Raw genomic sequence first — 21309 nt, forward strand, 5'->3', positions numbered from 1 at the left:
CATAGGTTCTTAGCACAAGGATATTACACACCTAACACACTTCTCATTCTTGAGCTACATCAGAGACTGGCATCCCCCTCACAGTGCCCTCATTTATAAACAAAGATTTTTGAAATAATTTTAAATTATTAATTAATTTTAATAATCCATGAAGCGTGTTCCAGCACTGAAATGCTGGGGGCAGTCTTTGAGAAGAACAAAGGCAGCACATGTGGGTGTCCTCTGCTTTCTCCATGGCAACAGAGGGCACTCCAAAGGTCTGTCCCTGAGAAACTGGCACCACGGTCAACTGTACAGAGGACACTCTGAGGCGCAGCCTGGAGTCTGCCGTGTGGATAACATAGATGATACTGGCATACATAAGGGGCTCAAGAGGTTTCAGGACAGTAGTCTGTTCTCTTTTCTCCACGGCCTGACCTTTCTAGAACCCACTGCTGTAATAAAATATCTGATGATGGCAGCTTAAGGAGGGAAGGTTTATTCTGGCTTATGCTTAGAAGGTCCATTATGCAGTGAGGAAGTGATGGTGCAGAAGCAGGAGGCAACTGGATACATTGTATCTACAGACAAGATCAATGAATGTAATAGATACATTGTATCTAAGTCAGACAAGCGTGATGAATGTAGATACATTGTATCTAAGCCAGACAAGAGTGGTGAATGCAGATACATTGTATCTACACTCAGATAAGAGTGATGAATGCAGATACATTGTATCTACACTCAGACAAGAGCAATAAATGTATCTACAGTCAAACAAGATGGATGATGATGATGATGATGATGATGATGATGATGATGATGGTGGGCTTGCTTCCATCTTCCAAGGTGTGGATACTGCTGCCCACATTCAAGGCAAATCTTCTAATCTCAGGTCAACCTTTCTAGAAATCCCCTCCCGGATATACCTATACAAATTTCCATGGTAATTCTAATCCCTTCAATGTCCAATTCCTTGACAATGAAAACTAGGCATATTTATCTCAACAGCCCAAGGAGCCTCAAAGGAGGCAACTGTAGTGGGGTGCAGCAAAGTTTTCAGAGCTGCTGTGTGAAAGGGCACAGCAGCGGAGCAGGGGATCCATGAATGAGCCTCTGATGTGACCTTAGGCCTGGGAGTCAGGCGCATGAAAGAAAGGAACATGTTCTCACTGCCCAAGATCCTCAGAGGTGTGTAGAGCCGGACTGAATGCCCTGCTCTACCTGACGTGGCCAGGTACAGGCCAGAGCCTGGCCATACTGGAAGCTGGGAAGGGAAACAACTACTGGGAGAAACCACAGCCAGGGAAGGAGACAGGTGGGCTAAAGCTGTGCGGTAAAGAGATGGAACCAGTAGGAACCAGAGGCCCCAGGAAAACTGAGGCAGGGCCCTACAAATAGGAAGCAAGCCCCAGAGCCTCTCCTGTTAAGAAAGGCCTCCAGAGGAGTCAACCTAAGAAGAAAAAGGCCACAGAAGGTCAAGGAACGATCCAGATTAGAGACCAACTGCATCAGTCAGTTAGCGTTTGTGAAGGGGGAGGGGATCTGTTAAGTGGACCATTAAAGGAATTGGAGTATAATTTAATATCCAGACATTATACTACTGTCACGTAACATCCCTCATTTTAGGTAGCACACAGACTTAAGTATTAAGACACAATTTTTATTCACTACAGGATGTAAAGAGAATTACCTTTCTCTCTCTCTCTCTCTCTCTCTCTCTCTCTCTCTCTCTTTTTGTGTGTGTGTGTGTGTGTGTGTGTGTGTGTGTGTGTGTGTGTGTGTGTGTGAATATGGGCATATCTTCATCCTCCGCTTTGTTTGGGATGGGGAAAGAGAGGTGTGGTCTCTGCTGTTCCACTGTATATTCCAGACTAACTAACCTATCAGCTTTGAAGATCCTCCTATCCTCACCTTCCATCCCCATAAGAGCAACAGGTTACAGAAACACCATCACGTCTGGTTTTCACATGGAGGCTGGGATTTGAACTCAAGCTCTCATGCTTGCCCTGCAAGCACTCTTACCCATAGAGTCATCCCCCCAGGCCCCAAGAGTTACACACTTCCTATTCTAACAAGGCGGTTTTGAGTTAAACATTAAGACTAGCATCTCTCCTTCAAGCTCCACTTGTGGTTGGTTGAGTTGAACCTCTAAGGGACTGGTGGTCTAAGCTTCAACACCAAATGCTATCTCAGTCTTTTTCTGAGAATATTACAGTAATAAGGCAGCCTGCCTTCTCCTCAAGTCATCTTTAGTCACTGGCTTGTCAGTGGCAATTAAAATTGTTTTTATCTTGTTATTTTCCTGTAATTAGGATAAAACCTGAACTGGAGTTAGGAAAGTTGTTCTCCATAATAGCAGTGGGAGAGCTGTAGGAGCAGCCAATGGCATTCTGCTTTGGGGGTGCAACTGACTGTGAAACACAGAGAAACAGACATTCAAGCGACAGAGGTCCTGGGTCTGCAGACTGACAGGTAAGGTGGACTTGGTAATGGAAATTCTAGGGCCACAAACATGCAACTGGCTAACATGGTGGCAGTTGTGGTCACACTTGGTAGCCAAGACAGTCAGAAAATGAAAGGGTTTAAAGACATGGCGCCAAGGAAGGCGACTTTCAAAATACCAAGAATTAGCTTAATGTTTAACTGCTCAAAAGCACAGGGCGCTTTCTTGAAGCAGTGTGTCATACACCCGTGTACCCAAAGGTTGGCTGAGGACAACAGCAGAAGGAACGGGCTCTAATGCAGAGGCTCTGGGCATCACGACCTCGTGCCTAAGTGTAGTATAGAATATGCACAGTGGACACAAGTCACTGCTAAGTTAAAACAGCAGAAACGAACCCCGCTGTACATAGGGAATGTCAGGTAGGCATGATCCTCAGGGCATCACCCCAACCCAAAAGAGCCTGTAAGAAGGGCAGTGCCACCCTTTCTTCTCTACACTCACTCTCCTCACCATCAACTGAAAGCAGATAGAAGGACGGCAGGAAATCCCTTAAGTACCCAGGGCAGCCACCTGCCTTCCGTAGCACAGCAAAATAAGTCTCAGGCTGCCAGCACCAACATGTGGTCTGCAGGCAGAAAGCAGGGCGAGAGCAAGAGACAGACAGACACATTTCTGTGTGAGGACCAATAACAGCCCCTTCCTCGGAGTCACATGACACAGGATGAACTCTGCCTCCTTTGTCAGTCATGCCCCTCCCCCTCCTGCTTGCCATCCACCAACAGGACATTGACCAAGGGCAGCCAGGAAGGCTATGTCTCTGCCAAGGAAACAGGGCCATGGAGGAGCCACTGAGCGGGACAGACTGGTCACTCCTAGAGCACATGGAGAACTAAGGGATTATTTACTTATTAAACCCACCCCTTTGCCTTCCTTCCAGAGAAATCACTAGCTGCTTCGTCTCAGAGAGTCAAAATCAATAGGAAAAACAACGTCACAAAGTCACAGCTACAGAAAGGCTAAGGCCAGTGACCTCAGTCCACAGGGATGCTATCAAAGACCATTCATATCCACCTATGGCGGCCACCAGGGACTGGAGCCAAACAGCCTGAGGGGATGAGGGGCACAATTGAGAGATTTCAGTCACCATGAGATAAGCTGAGCCCAAGCAACCTGTTTACTATGACACAGTGAGTTAGGAACAATGTACTGTGTAATTAACAAGTGCGAACAGGGGGAGGGGCCGGGGGTGAGGAGGGAAAAGTGCGAACAGAGAGATCTTACCTGTTCTCATCACAAAAAAATGATAATTATAGGAGATGATGCCCATGCTAATTGGCCTGATTAGGTCATTCTACAACATGTAAGTATATCAAGACATCATGCTGTATTTTATAAACAGATAAGAGTGTTATTCTGACCTCAGGGTGTTTTGCATGCTAATACTTTTATTGTTGAGCTATGCTCTCAAACTATGTTTATTCTATTTATTCATTATTTTGTGTATCGTATCCTGAATTGAACCTAAGGCCTTGGGAATGCTAGGCAAGGGCCCTATCTCCTTTTTTCCCAGCACAGAGTTTCATGACGTTGCCCAGGTTAGTCTTAAACTCATTCTGTAACCCAGGCTAGCCTTGAACTTTCAATCCTCCTGCCATAGCTTCCCATAGAACAGGGATTACAAACCTCCACTAAGAGGCCTGGCTGTAAAGTTTTCATTTGGCAATTTAAAAATGGATCAACTCCCTTCATAGTCATCCCCCAGCACAGAGCCAGATTAACCCAGCACCGAGTTAAAAATTAGTAATTCACACTACCATTCTAATTCTGTGACATCATCCCGCAACAGGAAATCTCTGTGAGAACGTTAACATGTGAAAGCTACTGTTGCTCGTATACCTGAGACTGTGACTACAAAGACACACTCTTCGTTCTTAGCTGTTAACACAGTATACAATGTAAACACTGTGTATACACACTGAGGTAATTCGGGATAGGTGTGAGGCTATCCAAAACACTCTGGGAAGTAGGAAATTGGATGGATGGATGGATGGATGGATGGATGGATGGATGGATGGGTTGGTGGATGGATGGATGGATGGATGGATGGATGGATGGATGGATGGATGGGGCACAGGAGGAAGACACAATGAAGCCAGCAGAGTGAATGGCAAGGGCTTGCCTGTGGCTGGGTGCTCACTCTAAAACGCCGCCCCCCAACATCTCATGCTTGAAATATTTCATAATAAAATGTTGGGAGGGGAATACTTCAGAACATAGAAAGCCTGGCTCTTGTAAGGAAAATTCAGCGGAGACCTCAGTCCTCACCCATTACCCATGAATTCACTATTAGTCCAATCTAAACAGTATCCGTTCAAGGAAACTACAGACAACATTTTTAAACAAGACACAACACAAAGAGCCCAAGAATTCTCCACAGAACAGAAAACTTTATATTTCCATCTGGGTGTGGGCTGCATGGCTCAGTGAGCAAAGGAATTTGCCTCCAAGACTGTATCTGAGTTCTAATCCCAGGACCCAGAGAGCGGACTGTACCGTAACATCCCCAGCTAATTCACAGAATGTCCTGCTTTCAGACACGGTTTAAAACGAAGAGGAAAGGGGTTGGGGGTTTAGCTCAGTGGTAGAGCGCTTGCCTAGGAAGCGCAAGGCCCTGGGTTCGGTCCCCAGCTCCGGAAAAAAAGAACCAAAAAAAAAAAAAACGAAGAGGAAATCAACAATGTGAAACATTCTACATACATGACAATTTACCACTCTACCAAAGTCTATGAAGAGATCGGTTTTGCAGCTGTACAAATTTACATATTTGATATTGCCAGGGCAAATATTTATGTACACTATAATAGTCATTAAATGGTGGGTAAGGGAATTCCAACGACAATACTCATAATAGCGTGTATCTATGTGTTATGTTTGCAGTGCTAGGGGCTGAATCCAGAGCTTCATGTATGTCCCTAACCACACTACCACATCTCAGCAACAAGAATGAGCAATCTAACAGTATATAACATTCTATAATAGCCTCGGTATGATATGGACGTGTATAGAGATAAGAACAAAGAACTATTTCAAGTTTTTAATTGACATGTGCCTCTCTAATGCCACCCACACCAATCCCCACCCACACCCACCCACCCTGAGGCCGTTTCTCTGCCTGAGTCACCCTGGGCACTAAGTGTTCCTAATGAGTTGGGGTGCTGGCTTCTCGGCATTCCACCCATCTGCCCAGAGTGTTGGCTGCTGCTGTCCACTCAGCTGCCCACTGCCCTGCCCTTACTCCCACTGGAATCCTCTCGTTCTTCATCTGGTGGATCCTGAGGCCAGGTGGAGATGGGAACCGGTAAACAAGTTCTGTCTTGTTGAGAAATCCGAAAGGATTTAGGACAGGATGATTGCCCACCCACAAAGTCAGAGGATGGAAGGAGTAACTCTCCCGGCAGAGGAAGAGCTAGCAAGCCGCAGGGCAGAGACTGCCCTTTATGGCTAGCCTGCAGAGGAGCGATTGTTTTCCTGGGAAACCAAAGCCTGAATCCAAGGCTAGAACCCACCAATACTCCTCTTCTTTAATGCGAACTTGAGAATCTGCTGCAGAGGGTGTCTCAAGGCTCCGTGGTCACAACGATCAAATAAGGCACGGGTGCCAGGGGACAGAACCCAGTGGCAGAGGCTGTGCAAGAAAGACCCTGGGTTCCGTCTTTAACACCAGATGGAAACTAGGAACTGCAGATTGGCGGTGCTGGCTTGCAGAACGAGAATGGCTTCCCCGTCCACAAACACTCCTGTGAGAGTCTGGTGTGCAAGCTTAGGTATCCCGTTTCGTTGCCCCGGTGCAATTAGGGTGGCTGAGAGCAATTAACATCTGTTTATGATACTGTAAGTTTCCCAACTCCAATTAAATGCCTGCTCAGCTGGGTTCCCAGCAAACTCGGTATAGACGTGGCCATCTTAGGGCTCTGACACAAGAGAAACCCTCAGGATGCCAGCCGAGTGACGGAGACGCATACTTACTGAAAATTGTGGTTCGGGCTGTGCGTTGGACCTAAGACAAACAGAAACAGAAAGACAAGTTATTGATATGGCCAGTGGTAAGGACGGTCCAGCAGCTCCTCAGTGGCTAGCTGTCCCCGGGCTGCGGACTCTCCTCCCACTCATGAGGCCGTGCCAGTGATACCAGACACCCCAGAGAGAGAACTTTCTGTATAGGGACTTGTGTGGGGGCTTTTCCTGTCCCTGCCCACTCCACATCTAAAATGTATCCACAAAGCCTGCTTTGCTCATTAGAGCTGGCTCTAATGCAAGCCCAGAAGACAGGCCGGAGGTGTATGCTACCCGGGACTGTCCCCGATTGAGTCAAAGGAGGATAATTTGCTTCTGCCATCTAATCCTGCTGTCCCAAGCACAGAAACTCAGTACCGCAGCCTATGTTCCTCCCCCAGTCCCCCCGAGCAGGGCCAGCTTTGCACATGAAGGATTGGTGTTCACTTGAAGCAGAACCATAAAAAAGGCATGGCTAGTGAGTCCTAGCCAGTGGCTGGGGGAACCACAGAAGGGTCCTAGGTTCTGGCCCCTGTCGTCCTCCCTGAGGGCCTGGCCTCCTGCAGTGTAGTCTTGCTGGGCACTTCCCATCTCACCTTGTACGTCTGGGATGCTTTTCAGAGCCTGGGTTCACAGGCTGCTCCACCTGCCTTCTCCTCTATTAGCAGTAAATAGGAAAGGAGCTTGCTCTCTCCTTCCAGGAGAGCCTTGGGGCGTTTTCTGGATGTTTTTTGCTGACCTGTGCATGCTCAGCTCCACTAAACATGTCCCTCGCTCTGCACCGTGAATGCTGTCTGCTAGCACGGGGCCTCTGCCGTCCTCACTCACCGAGCCGCACATACAGAACACCAGTGGCGGTAATGGTCTTCAGCCCGTTGGTAGCCACGCACTGGTAGTAGCCCGTGTCTGTCGTGTCCAGGTCCTGGATCCGCAGCCGGGAGCCGTATTCTGTCTTCCGGATGATGACCCTCCGAGGCTCCTGTACGACAGGGGCGTCATTCTTCAGCCACCGCACGTTGGGAGGTGGGTTTCCCGCCACCTTGCAGTGCAGAATTGCCGTCTGGCCCTGGACGATGGTGATATTGTTGACGGGCTCCAGAAAATTCAGAAAGTAGCCTGCAAGGAATGGGGTCACAGAGAGCAAACATGGTGAGGGCAGGAGGAAAGGCCTGGGCTCCTGCATGACCATCCTGAGCGAAGGTGTCCCTTTTCGTTTACGTACAGCACATTCTAGAACACCGCAGGGAACACCGAGTCCACGATTCAAGCCAATGGCTTCTGGAGGGGCACAGCCAGGTTCGAGAGTCACTGGTCACATGACTGTAAGTACTGGGCAGTCTTAGACACGGCTTTGGATTCTGTGTTTTGTTTGAGTCCGTTTTTCTCACAGGTCTCACTGTGTAGTCTGAGCTGGCCTGGAACTCATTACATAGCTCAGAGCAATCCTCTAACTCATAGCAATCCTCCTGCCTCAGCCTCCCAGGTGGTGGGACACAGATTTGAGTCACCTGGTAGGTGATTCTGTTTTAGAAGACTTGATTGGATGCATGGGCTAAGCCAGTCATGCTGGTGTCCGGGCCACACCCCTAGGTCTCATGCCTGGATGAAGGCTCTCTGATACACGCCTTTGCTCCAGAGGGCACATTAAAGCCCTTCCCTATCATCTGAAACCTGTTTGGGCTTTTGTTATTTTTTATTTTGTTTTGTTTAAAAAAAAAAAAAGACAAAGTCTCATGTAGCCCAGGCTGGGCCCAAACTTGAACTCACACCCTCCTATCTCAAACTCCAGTGTTGGGATTGCAACCACACAATGCTGTGCATGGCTATAGATTCTTTTAAGCATGAAGATCTCTGACAAAACCCATGATACTGACTAGGCCACAGTGTCACTCCTTAGGTGTTCACCGACTGCCTTCTCTCTGCAAAAGGACCTCTGTCACATCCACCCTTCCACCTTCCTACCGCCCACGGCTACATCCCAGCACATCCGTCACATCACGAGGAGTCACACGCATGCTGACACGGAGAGCGGCAGATGCAACTTTGAGGGCCTTTTCTCCCTTCGATTACATTCTGAATCACCTTATTCAGTTTCTCGGAAACAGGGCTCTGGTGCAGAAAGGCCTGAGGTGGGTGTGTGCCAAGGCTGAGTTCTGGATGCCCCTTGAAACAGGGCGGCCCAGGTTCCTACTTTAGACCTCATCTACCCAGAAGAGAGTTACAGTTTTCTTCACACAGATCTGCCTATTTTATTTTTCACACACCCCCACCCCCGACTGTAATCTTCCTTAGAGAAACACATCACTTTTATCCCTATTGTTTCTTGTCCACACCTCTAAAGGATGTAGGGAGACTACAGGACAGCAGGCTTCCAGGAAATACATTTCCTATTATCATTCTTAACAGATGGCCAGGACGTCACAGTATAGAACATCACAAGTTTGTTACTGCTCACACCCCAGCAGCAGAGACAGAGGTCAGGGTATTGGTAGGGCTGGCTCTGTCCTAAGGGTCTGAATGCAAATCTGTTTGCTTTTGCACTTCACCGAAGGCCACCCTACTCCTTGGCTCCAGACTCCTTTGTTTTTGCTGCATCTCTGACTACAGACTCTGGTCCTTCTGTCCCTCTGTTGTAAGGGCTCTGGTTACACAGGGGCCCTCTGTAAATGCAGGTGATCACGCTGGCAAAGGCTGTATGCCGTGCAAGGACATACGGTCACAGGATAAGGAAATTAGGGCAGCGTGACCTCTGAGGGTGCCATCACTGTGCAGAGCATTCACTTTTCCCTCGAGACTTTTTTTGCGTCTCCCTATCCTCAATGGCTTCTCAGCTGTCACCGTCGTCTCCGACCTCTACGGAGCTACCAGCTTTGCTAACAACAGAACCTTCCTCCGTAGTGAATCCACGCCCCTCGCCTGACTTTTCTGCTATTTGCTTTGTCCATTATTCTGGTGGATCAAAGACCAATAAAAGCTGAAAAACTGCAGCACACAGAAATCAAGGCTAGACACATCCCCACAAACAACATAAAACCTGGACGGCTGCCTCTTGCCGTACTTGACCTAGAACATTTACAACGTCTGGAATACAAGCGAAAGCCTCCGGTCCCCCAGTCCTCCCTCCAAGGAGCGATTATCCGTCACTCCAGTTTGTACTGTTTTATACTTTCAAGAACCTTCCTCTTGACAGGCCACCTTCTCTAGTTGCCTGCTTCCACTCAGACCGGTTTATGTTGGTCCTGTTCTTTAATTATTGTGTAATAGTCCACCGTATAAATACACCCCAGCTTAGTTCCTTATTTCCCAGCGGAGGGGCAGTGAGCTGTTTTCACATCTGGGCTTCAACAGGTTTACTGACCATCTGCGCTCACACCTGGCCCCGCCTGTGTTCAAGTGTACCTACCTGCTGGGCCTGAGGTACACAGTCCTGGGAGCTACTGTCAGCCCACGTCTCTGCAGATGAGCCTTCTACGAACATCTCAGTGCGCCCACCACAACTCTGACAACATTTGGTCTTGGGTGACCTTAAAGTTTTACCAATCGGACGCACGTGACCAAGCGCCCCTCTGCTGTACGGCTACCAGTGGTTTCAGAGGTCTCTGTGAGCACCAGCTTCTTCCAGAAGGTTTCTTGGACACCGAGCGCCTCTTTTTTGAAACTGCCTGTTCATCTTCATTCTGCCCTCCTCACCCCCAGCTTCTACAGCGAATCCCTCCCCTATCAATAACTGAGGTGTAAAACATGAAATTTCCCTTCGAGCTCGCCGGCCACACAATAAATCGCTCCAGTCTTCCCACATGTGGCCAGACCCGAGTGGCTTGTAATTCATTTTAAGTTTTTTTTCTCTTTTACCCATGTAAAAGTTATTAAAGGTTATTAAAGGTGTGCCTCTTTACGGTTGTTAATTGACCTGAGTGTATGTGTGCATGTGCACGCATCCCGCCACATGGATGTGGATGAATGTCAGAAGAAAAGGAAGGGGTCAGTCCTTTCTTCTCCTCATGTGGGTCCCAGGGAACAAATGAATGACTTCTGGCTTGGCCACAGGCATCATTACCCAACGCGCTGCTCACTAACCCTAAAGGTGTGCATTAGTTGTACTGGTTTTTGTTGTTGTATTTGTTTTCAAAAAAGAAAAACAAGCTTTAGGGACTAGGAGGATGGCTTAGGGGATGAAGGTGCTTGCCACCAATCCTGATGACCAGAGTTTGATTCCTAGGACCTATGGGGCGCGCACGCGCACACACACACACACACACACACACACACACACACACACACACTCACACACACAATTAAGATATTTTAAAAACTTGCTTAAGGATTGCTCACAGCACCGGCAGCTCTTCTAGAGGTTCCAGGTTCAAATCCCAGCACCAACGTGGAGGCTCACGGCCATCTGTTACTCCAGTTTCAGGGGATCCAGTGCCCTCTTCTGGCTTCCATAGGTATCAGGCACACAAAAGGCTCACAGGCAGACATGCAGGAAAAACACCCACACATATTAAATGGGGGTGGGGTGGGGTGGCAAGAAATCCCAGAGACAACAAATATTCCTTCTTTAAAACAGTGTCTTTTACGTGACGATGACTCTTTGAGGCCAATGAGATGCCCTCTGCAGCCCAACCGGGATCCGTCGGTTCTCGCAGACAGTCCACATGTGTTGGGTGGTGATGTTTTCTCTGCTGCCATAGAAGCTTGTGTGTGCGTATGAAGTCAATCTTGCCTGCTTGATGTTGGTAATTTCGCTATGTTTATCAGTTGTTTCCATGAGGGATTTGCTCGCCGATTCCCTGTCAAACGGCTATCAGCGATTCTCCTGACGTCCAGTTAACTAGAAACTTCGTGTCTGGGGTCATCCTCCCTCAGGTTTACCCTATCGTTCCTTCCTTAGATCACTTCAGAATGCATTTGTCTAGAGCAGATTCTGACTCCTCGAAGTCGCCCCGAGGAACTGGTTAAAACAGCTTTCATCGGCCTAATCGTTTACCATTTTTATGACATTTTACCCCTTATAAACCCTATATACGTTGCATATAATTTTATACACGAACTTATGAACGTTTTAATACATGAATTTTAAATGGGTTTTAATGTCTTCATTTTTGCCTATTAATTCCTTTTGCTTTATTTTAAAATGAATCTTTAATGGCTTTCTACTTCTGCTTTTAACTCGTTTGACAGCTACGGTTTCGCAATTAAACTACTTCTAATCAGGATCATGCTTCATCTGACAAAGCTTCCCAGAACGCAAGAACCTTTAAATGCTGGAGTATAACCCACCCCCACCCCCTTTCCCCAGACCCTGCTCACAAGAGGAGTCCCTGCCTCTCAGTTCTTACTCACACTCTGGTTTCACTCAGTTGAGATCGCTAGTGTCGCTTTTTATTGTTGGGGTTCCTTAACATCAGCCACATTACAAACTCTTTCCTCGGCACCACTCCCTGCCTCCTTTCTTCCTCTAATGTTCAGCTCAACCCAGCCAGAGTCACATTTGGGTGACAGACTGAGGTTGTACATTTATTCTTACTGTAAATGTATCTGTTACTTTGCCGAGTAGTTTAGCTGGGTATGGAACTCTAGTTCAGCAGTGATATTGTCTTTTGCCTCTACAAGGAATGCTGGCAATTCTGTCAGTTCACACTGTTTGCAGGCAAATCTGAACTTATTATTAATGTTCTTCCCCTTGTCTTTGCCATCCTAAGCATCAGCTCTTACAACCACACAATTAATTTTATGTTAGCCTCTTCGGATCTTAGGTCCTTTCCTTAATTCTGAAAACTCATGTGTTCGTCAGTGTAGTAAGATTCTCTGTCGGTGTCTCATGAAATCCTGCCTTCATTCCTAACCCCCACCCCCGTTTCTTATTTGGAATATTCAGTGTGTTACTCCTAAGGCTCTCCGAGGTTGTTTCTACACTGTCTAAACCGCTCTTTAACCTGTCCATCCAGTTTCTCAACTCCTAGGCGTTGCTTCCAGAAAGTCTGCTTGGTTCCCTTTTGAATCCATCACTTGTTCTTCTGGGTGGTTTTCATTCTTTCCTATAAAGAACAAATCTCCTGGCTTCACTGTGAAGGTGCTTGGGCACCGTCTCAGATGTTTCCCGGCCTAAGCTAGGTCATTCTCAGCTCCTTGGCTGCCCCAGACCAGCAGCTCTAGCTTTGAGTGAGAGGCTCACCCACAATGCCTCAGTGGTGTAGACCCCGAGGGTTCATTTTCTGGCTTGATATTAGGACTCAAGACTCTTGAAGAAACTATAAGAAGTGTAACAGTCTCCATAGTTGGAAGAAGATTTATCAGGCCTGACGTGGAAATCCCTTTATTTTATGAAAAGCTCACTTGATTTTTATCCTGGCCCATCACTTCTCCTCAGAAGAAAACCTGCGCTGTCCAGTTCCTAGGTGAACAGAAACACTCTCCACCGTGGCCGTCTACTTCCTGGAGCTGTTCCACTCCAAATGTTTTGCCTTTGACATTTCAAGCTGCTGTTTGGCCAGGATACCTATGTCCTGCTGGTGGCTGTTTCTGAAATCCATAGACATGTCAAGTCTGCAGCATGGCCGCAGGGCCACCCCACGTGTGCCCAGAATTCAATCCCCTCTCATGGGACTCTTGAACACGAGGAGGACCCAGGAAGGTTGGATTGTTCTCCAAGGCTGCAAACTTAGACAGCGTAGAACAGCCTCTGTCCTGGCAGACCTGGGCTGTTACTTTTAATCCCTTCCTTTCTCTTTCTGGCTTCTGGGCATCGCTCCATTTTGCTTGTACGTTTGCCAAAGCATTTACACCGTTTCCTAATATTTTACCAAGCACGTGCATGTCACTGACCCAAGAGAGCTGCCAAGTTAGCTTGGCGCACCGTTCTCCCCACCATCGATCCTGAGGCCAAAGCCGAGAGCTAGAGAGCAAGTTCCCTGGAGACTGTGCACCAAATCCCTCCCTCTGGGGGTTGAATTTGCAGCCAGCCAGTTAGCCTCTCAGCTTCATTTCTCTGACGTTCGAAATATACGGCTGGCGTGAACCATTTTCTAAGCTCTCCATGAGCTTACAGAAATTCCTTTCAGCAGCCTCAAACCTCTCTAGACAACCAATCAGGTTGGAAGGAGCCAGGCAGCACTGATGGAAAATTTCATTGAAGACCTGGCTGGCATACGGAACGGATGGGAACAGAAATTCTCCTCCTCGATTCACCCACATGGGTTCCCCTTCTGCACTGAGACAAGCTTAACAGCTCATGCAAAGGGCTTCATCCCAGCAGTGGCCTGGTAGGCCTCCACGCAGGGGCTGAATCCAACATCAAAAGACCCCAGAGGCTAACAGAGAAGCCCATCCCCGGGAAACGGCTCCCATCTGCCCAATTGCACACAGATCAATGATTAATGATTTTTATAACCCAACCAAGTGCCCAGACGGTCACCCATGTTGTCAAATGACTTAGGAATCCTCCCCCCCACCCTCCACCCCCCATTGGCTTCCTGATCAGGGCAACCTGGTGTAGGAAAGGAAATAAAGAAAGCCTTCTGTGCCTGGGGTCACGAGGTCATGGGGTTTCGATTGGTGGGAAACAAAACGGACAATTTCCTGGAGCGTCAAGTGAAAAGGAGACCCTGAGGGTCGCAGGGATGTAAAGCTGCCAACTTCAGAGGAAAATATTTACAGGTCAATAAACCAGCCAGAGGCCAGAGCAGGGGCCTGGGTCATGCTTCCCTATGCAATGTGCACAAACCCACTGCTGAAAATGGGGGAAAGGGCGGGATCAGAGACCCTGGGGAAAATAAAGAACGCAAACGATGGGTGTGGGGCTCTTGAGAGAGCTTAGTCAGTGAAGTGCTTGCTATGAAAGCAAGAGGCCGAGTTCCACCCGAACCCCCAATTCCAGGTGTGGTGGCATGTGCTTGTAATTTGAGGACGGGCTGGTTCCTGGGGCTCGCTGCCTAGCCAGCCCAGCCAAACCAGTAATATCCAGGAGAAAGTGAGAGACTCAGTCAAAAAACAAAACAAAACCAAGGTAAATGATATATGAGCAACAAACACTGAGCTTCCCTCTGGGCTCTACATACATACACATATATGTGCATGTATGTATATATGCATAGGATCCCCACAAGTGCACCTGCATACACATTCATGTGAAAACACGTAGACAGGGGTTCCCCCACCACACACACACACACACACACACACACACACACACACACACACACACACACGGAACCTGAGAGATGGAGGCAAAGATAAAACTGTTTGTACCAGGGTTGGGGATTTAGCTCAGTGGTAGAGCGCTTGCCTAGGAAGAGCAAGGCCCTGGGTTCGGTCCCCAGCTCCAAAAAAAAGAAAAAGAAAAAAAAAAACTGTTTGTACCTTGAGGAGTGATTTATGTCACTCAATGATGTTTTGCTGATGTTTTTATTTATTCATTCTTTAATTCATTGTGTATGTATGTGTGTGTGCATGTGTATGTGTATGTATGTGTGTCTGTGTGTATGTGCATGTGTCTGTGTGAATATGTGCATGTGTATGTGTGTGTATGTTTATGTGTGTGTATATGTATGTGTATATATGTGTATGTGTGTATGTATATGTGTGTGTATCTGTGTGTGTCTGTGTGTCTGTGCATGTGCATGTGTATGTGTGTGTATGTATATGTGTGTGTATGTGTGTGTATGTGCATGTGTCTGTGTGTATATGTGCATGTGCATGTCTGTATGTATGTGTATGTGTATATATGTGTATGTGTGTGTCTATGTGTATCTGTGTGTCTGTGTGTGTCTGTGCATGTGCATGTTTGTGTATATGTGTGTGTATGTGTGTGTGTGGGTGTGTATGTGTATGTATCTGTGTGTGTGTATATGTGTGTGTGTGGGGTGTGTGTATGTCTTACACAGGAGAGTAAGTCCCTAGTGCAGGCCGATGCTGCTGTGAATCACGTTTGTAGTTCAGAATGACCCTGAGTTTCTGCACCCCCCCCTCCTGTCTCTACCTCCCAAATGCTGGGATTACAGGTATGGAACACCCTGTCCAATTTATGGAACCCTGCAGCTCAAACTGAGGACTCAGTGTACGCTGGGAAAACACTTGTCGTCTTAACTATAGCCTGAGTCCATTCCCGGAACCTTATGCTGAACCCTGACCCCAGGAAACAGTGGGTGTGGTCTCTGACTTGAGATCACTGTGCAGACTTTCAACTTTAGACAAGCAAAGTGGGCTCTGGGGCAATGACCAGGGTCCTGCTAAGCAGGCATGAAGATGGACAAACACATGCAGAAGTGTCAGAAACAGGAACCATGCTACCCCAAGACGAGAAGTGTCAAGGGATGCCAAAGGCCACCTGCAACTCCCAAAGCGCAGGGAGACAAAGGGCAGAGTCACCTCTGAGCCTCAGAAGGGGCCACTCCTGCTGACATCTGGGTTTTGAACCTCCAGAACTGTGAGAGAATGCACCTCTGCTGTGATGGGCTAAGTCCCAATGAGTGCAGACTCGCTTCATTCAGTTTCCCACATATTTGGTCCCTCCGCATAGGGCCTGAAGATCTGAAGCCAAGGAAGAAGGAATATGGAGGGAAGACAGACCTACAAGCACTTGACACCCACCTCCTCTTAAAGGGACAGGAGCGCATGCACAGGGACAGATAGACAGACATGAATAGCCTGTTGCAGCAAGGAGTGGGCCCCAGCAAAGGCGCAGTACTGTGGTCTATGTCTCCTGAGGTGAGGTCAGAAAGATGGGAACTGTGACCACTCCCCGCAACTGAAATTCCGTTATTCTGGGGACAGCTCTGTCCACTAGGCAGGAATTTCCCTCAGTGTTCCTTGTCAAGAATCAACTGCTGGTGGGCAGCACCAAGACCCAAGTCGTCCACACAGATAAGTCAGGCAGCCCTTAACTGTTGGCCTGAGCTCTTGGGCCTGATCTCCTGGGGAGTGTCACGCTAGCCCAGGACAATGTCAGAAACGAACGATCAAGGTATACACTCTGTAAACTAGTTCTTGGAGGTGGTCAGTTGGCAAACTACCTGCTAGAAAGACCTAAGAGTCTAATTTCTATTCCCAGAACTCACAGACAAAGCACACAGCTGTAATCCCTTCTCTGGATAAGTGACGAGAGACCACCTCTGGGACTATCTTGCCAGCCCGCCTAGCCATGCTGGCTACCTCCAGGATCCATGGTACACTGCTCGTCAAAAATCAAGGTGGAAAGCCACAGAGCAGCTGAGGCTGACCTCCAGCCTCCACAAGCATCTGCACACAAAGTGTGCACATGCGTGAACGCTACGCACAGCACACTCATACACAAAAGAACCCGCAGCCTGAAAAGTCTCGGAAACCAATCAAGAGGCAGTTCCGTGGGTGCAGTTCCCTGATCCTACCAGCAAACTGAACATGGAGTTTGTGCTCTCAGTGGTCACACAGAGGGCGCCTCTGCTTGGAGTCAGAATCCTTTTTCTCTCTTTCATCTACTGGGGACCTCTGCTGTATGCAAAATTTAACAAAGTCATATACACAGACCTGCACACACATTCTACCATGTCCAGAAGCAGCCAGAAACGGACTCAATACATTGGCATATGGGTCCCCATGACCTACAAGAACCAGGAAAGCCACAACAGATAGGAATGAGCATCTTCTCCATGGCAACGCAGCGTCTCAAGTTCTCTCGCTGAAGAAACTTTGGTTCTGTTGCATCTGAGGGGCAGCCCAGCAAGCACGGGGTAGATGAAGCCCTATTTTGAAGATGTGGCTGCTAAATGACATAAGGTTGGGAGGGGGAGCTGTGGGGGGAGGGGTTGGAGTGAGGAGTCGTATATGATCTTATTTCATCGCATGCATATGTATAGATTTCCAACAAAGAAACGATTAAGAAGACAGAAGACAGAAGAAGACCAGTGTCCATAACCAAGAGAATCCCAGGTCTAGGGTTACTGTTACTCCTTTTCTTAATATTAATGTAGAAAGGGCTTTTTACAGTGGAACACTTCGTGCCCAGTGGGGCAGTGCTGATCTGAGAAACTGAGGGATCCTGGGAAGGTGGAGGCTACCAGAGGAAACTGTGTTGGTGGGGAGACGGCAAAGCAGTGGAATCAGGGGCTTCGCACGCCGACTTCCCAAGCCAGCAGCGGATCCCACCACAGTGCTCTCCCAGGCTCCTTAAAGCTTGAGTCAAACGGAGCTACTGAAGAAACACCAGAGGTTTTCATGGCAGCCAGTGCAGCTGAAAGAAGCAGAGACTGGACAGAGACTGGAGAAAATTTAATGGCCACAGCAGGAAAGGAGAGACTGCAGGGGGCACCATCAGGAAGCCGTGTCTTCCTTGAACACAGAAAGCATGGGGACTTTATCCAGGGAGCTCCCACGTGTTAGTAGATGGGTGATGTCTTAGTTAGAGTTCACTGCTGTGAGCAGACATCATGACCAAGACAACTCTTATAAGGACAACTTTGCATTGGGGCTGCCTTACAGGTTCAGAGGTTCAGTCCATTATCATCAAGGTGGGAACATGGCAGCATCCAGGCAGGCATGGTGCAGGAGGAGCTGAGGAATCTACATCTTCATCTGAAGGCTGCTAGCAGAATACTGGCTTCCAGGCAGCTAGGATGAGGGTCTTAAAGCCCTCGCCCACAGTGACACACCCACTCCAACAAGGCCACGCCTACTCTAACAGGGCCACACCTTCTAATCCTGCCACTTCCTTTATATAAGCCATCATAGGTGTCTTCATTCCTGAGCATGCTCAGTCGAGGAGGGCAGGACACTCCAGCCCATGAACAGTTTAAGTCCACGCTGCTCATGCTTAAAAGACTTGCGATGGACAGAAATGGCTGTGAGCACACTACACTGAGTTTGAGCACTGACTTTGATGCTGAAAAAACTGGAAAGGACTATTGATATGGGAGTCAGCCACAGAAGGTGCCCCCATTGCCTTGTGGGGGACAGTACCAGAGTGAGTGCTAAGGCTAACACTGGCCCTTCTGGGGCACAAGGCTTACAGGGGGTTTGATGTGTGAGCAACCATTTCTACCAGACTTTACATTCACAAACCACTAGTGATCTGACCACGGCACTCACTGAAGCTAAGAGCAAACTGCAGTTAACACACCACCAGGAAGTACTTAGTGAAAAGGACCCAGAATCCTGGACATCGTAGCTTGGTGTCAGTCATGTCTGGTCTCCTTGTTCTCCGAGCAGGTCTCGCATCAATAGTTGGCAATGGCTCTGATAGGTCTGCATGGTTGCTGTTCAATTTTGCTCCCACCCTGAGTGGAAAGGGTCTGGTATCAAGGAGTGGTCCTAGCTCGTGGCCACGAGGCTCCTGACAGTGCCCTCACCCTCTTTGATAGGGCAGCTTCACTGCTAAAGTGGTGATGGTGAATGGTTATTCTGAGGGTGAAACCGTTTCTCCACATGGGCCTCCATACTTGCTGAGGACAGATGGAGGACAGGTGCCACCACCTGTCCTGCCCATTCCCCAGGCATCTGTCTGGCGTTGCGGGACATGCTGTGTTAATAGACACTCCGACTGGCAGGTTCGAGCTTCTGCCTGGCTACTGGTTGTGAACCAGATGGAAAAAATACAACGGGATCATCGAAACCACTAAGCAATGCACTCCTTACAAAAGAGGCTCACAGCTCATTCCCCAAGTCTCTCAACCGCGAGACCTCTCACAGGCTGAATAGAACTTTTTCTGGCTTGCCCAGTCAGAATATAGTCCTAGAGTACAAAGATTTTCAGGTGGAAATACAGTGTCCAGGTCTTTGGTTTTCTGCCAGTCATTCTTCAAGGCAGCATGTCCCCCCTCTCTACACCTGTACCCATTCTTGGTGACTCCTATTCTCTGGGACCTAGCCCAGTCAGTGTTCCCTGCTTTGTGGGGTTGTTTCCACACTCTCACAAGGAACGGCGACAGCTTGGGTCACAGATCACATTAGCCTTGTGAAAAGGAGAGGCACCAAGTGACTTAAGGGACTGCTATGCGCGGATAGATGCAATGGGTCAGGTGGTGTGGTGTGCTAGTGAAGCTACAGGAACCAAGATGCGATCCTGTCCTGAGGAGTGGTAGGTAGTCTGTGGACCAGAGACCAGACAAGGGTGAGGATGTTTCTGTTTCTCGGTGGTAGAGCACACACTCTAGAGCATGCATGGGGCTCTAGCTCGGTCCTGAGTACATGCATATGTTAGTGTATGCACGTGCATGCTTATACACACACAGAGACAGGCAGGCAGGCAGACAAGCACACAGGAATATATATATGTGCATATATATATATGTGCATATATATATATATATTACACACGCATATGCACGCACGTGCACACACACTCATTCTATCAGTTTTGTTTCTCTGGAGAACCCCAACTAATAAAAACACCCCTCCCCTAAGGTTCAGGGACCATGCAGAAGAGGAGAAGTCAGAGTCAAGAAGGATAAAGTAAAACAAACATAACAGGACATAACAGGACTGCTGTAGTCATAAGCAGCATGGCTGTCTACACAAAACCAAGCTGGTCAGCATTTTAGTGCGGAGTGGGAAAGGGTTCATGCGTCTCTGTTTCTGAGGAGCTATGAGACAGTTGATGGCTTCGGGGTGAAGGAGAGACAGTTCTGTTTAAGGATGAGGTTCTTATTTGGTCAACCACATTCCCGGAGCCACCGCAAGGGGACACAGCGCTCCTTCAGGTGGCAGCACAGAAAAGTGTCATCCTCTGAGATATCACCCCATGGCTGTTTTGTTGACAGGAATAAATATGGGGGAGAGATGGCTGTCAGCAGGTATTTAACAGATGGCCTTTCAGGGGATGGGGGAGGGGTAGGAAAAAGACTTCATGTATGGATCTCGCCTGTCCAGCAACGGAGCAGCCACAGACCAGGAGACCCCATCGTCTGCTCCATCAGGCAGGTTCGGCCCCCAGGGACAAGGGCCAACAAAGCAGCCACCCTGTGGTCTTCTGTACCAACCCTAACAGCCGCTGTCCGTCTATCTTACCTTTCAGAGTAGGAAGTGGGCTGTCTGGGCCATCAAGTTGTCCCAAGGTGTCAATGGCTTCCGACTCCTCCACTTCACCTGGGAGGAAGAACACACAAACGTGAGATGTGGCTTTCCACACTGCGAGAGCGAGCTTGCCCATCTGAAATGTGTTCTTTACAAGGACAGTTGAATACCATCTCTCATAGGATAGCCATCTGTCTACCCAAAGAGCTTAGAGTATGCCAGTTGAGATAGCCATTCAACGCACATGGAAAAACAAGTGTAGATTTGGTTTGTCTGGATGGAACACATCCCCATATATGGATTTAAGGGGCTCAGCGGCACTCAGTCGGCAGAGGGGCGGGTGCACTACCAAACCACAAAGCCACATGAAGCTCTCACATGCCTGCCTCCCAATTCCCAACTGCCACTGAATCTATCACATTTTCTTCTAGCCTTGACCCAGGATCCAGGCTTCAACAGGGTCCTGCTGGCTAAGGGTAAGGCATGATGAACTTGAACCTTCCACTCAGACCTGGATTTAAGACATCAAAAGACTGGCCAACACACCGGTCTAAAATGGGGGACCATGACATATGCTATTTATACGGCGATCCTTGAGGGCACTGTTGTAAGTTGTATAGGCTTGGCACAAAATGGCGAATCCAGTGTGACTGCGCTCATCTGAGGTCCCTAAAGTGGCTAGAGTCACGGAGACAAGGAAGAATGGTAGGTGGCAGGTTCTGGTGTGACAGAGATGGAGAGCTAGTATTTGGAAGAGACACAGTTTCTTGAAGGAGAAGAAAATCGATACTGGCATTATCCTGAACGCTGCCCACACTACCATTCAATGGTACAAATGGGTCCTT

The 21309-nt window shown here is 48.2% G+C and overlaps 1 protein-coding gene across 1 annotated transcript in view; it reads right to left on the bottom strand.

Moving 5' to 3' along the window:
* Ror2 (receptor tyrosine kinase like orphan receptor 2) overlaps positions 1–21309 on the bottom strand; it is a 171942-nt gene that overhangs the window by 13330 nt on the left and 137303 nt on the right. The window contains exons 2-4 of the mRNA XM_032884611.1: positions 20459–20536; positions 7307–7594; positions 6452–6482 (exon numbers count right to left, since the gene is read on the bottom strand). Coding sequence (XP_032740502.1) covers positions 6452–6482; positions 7307–7594; positions 20459–20536 — 397 coding nt within the window. The remainder of the gene's footprint in view (positions 1–6451; positions 6483–7306; positions 7595–20458; positions 20537–21309) is intronic.

Source organism: Rattus rattus, chromosome 14 (assembly GCF_011064425.1).
Source record: "Rattus rattus isolate New Zealand chromosome 14, Rrattus_CSIRO_v1, whole genome shotgun sequence".
NCBI classification, from domain to species: domain Eukaryota; kingdom Metazoa; phylum Chordata; class Mammalia; order Rodentia; family Muridae; genus Rattus; species Rattus rattus.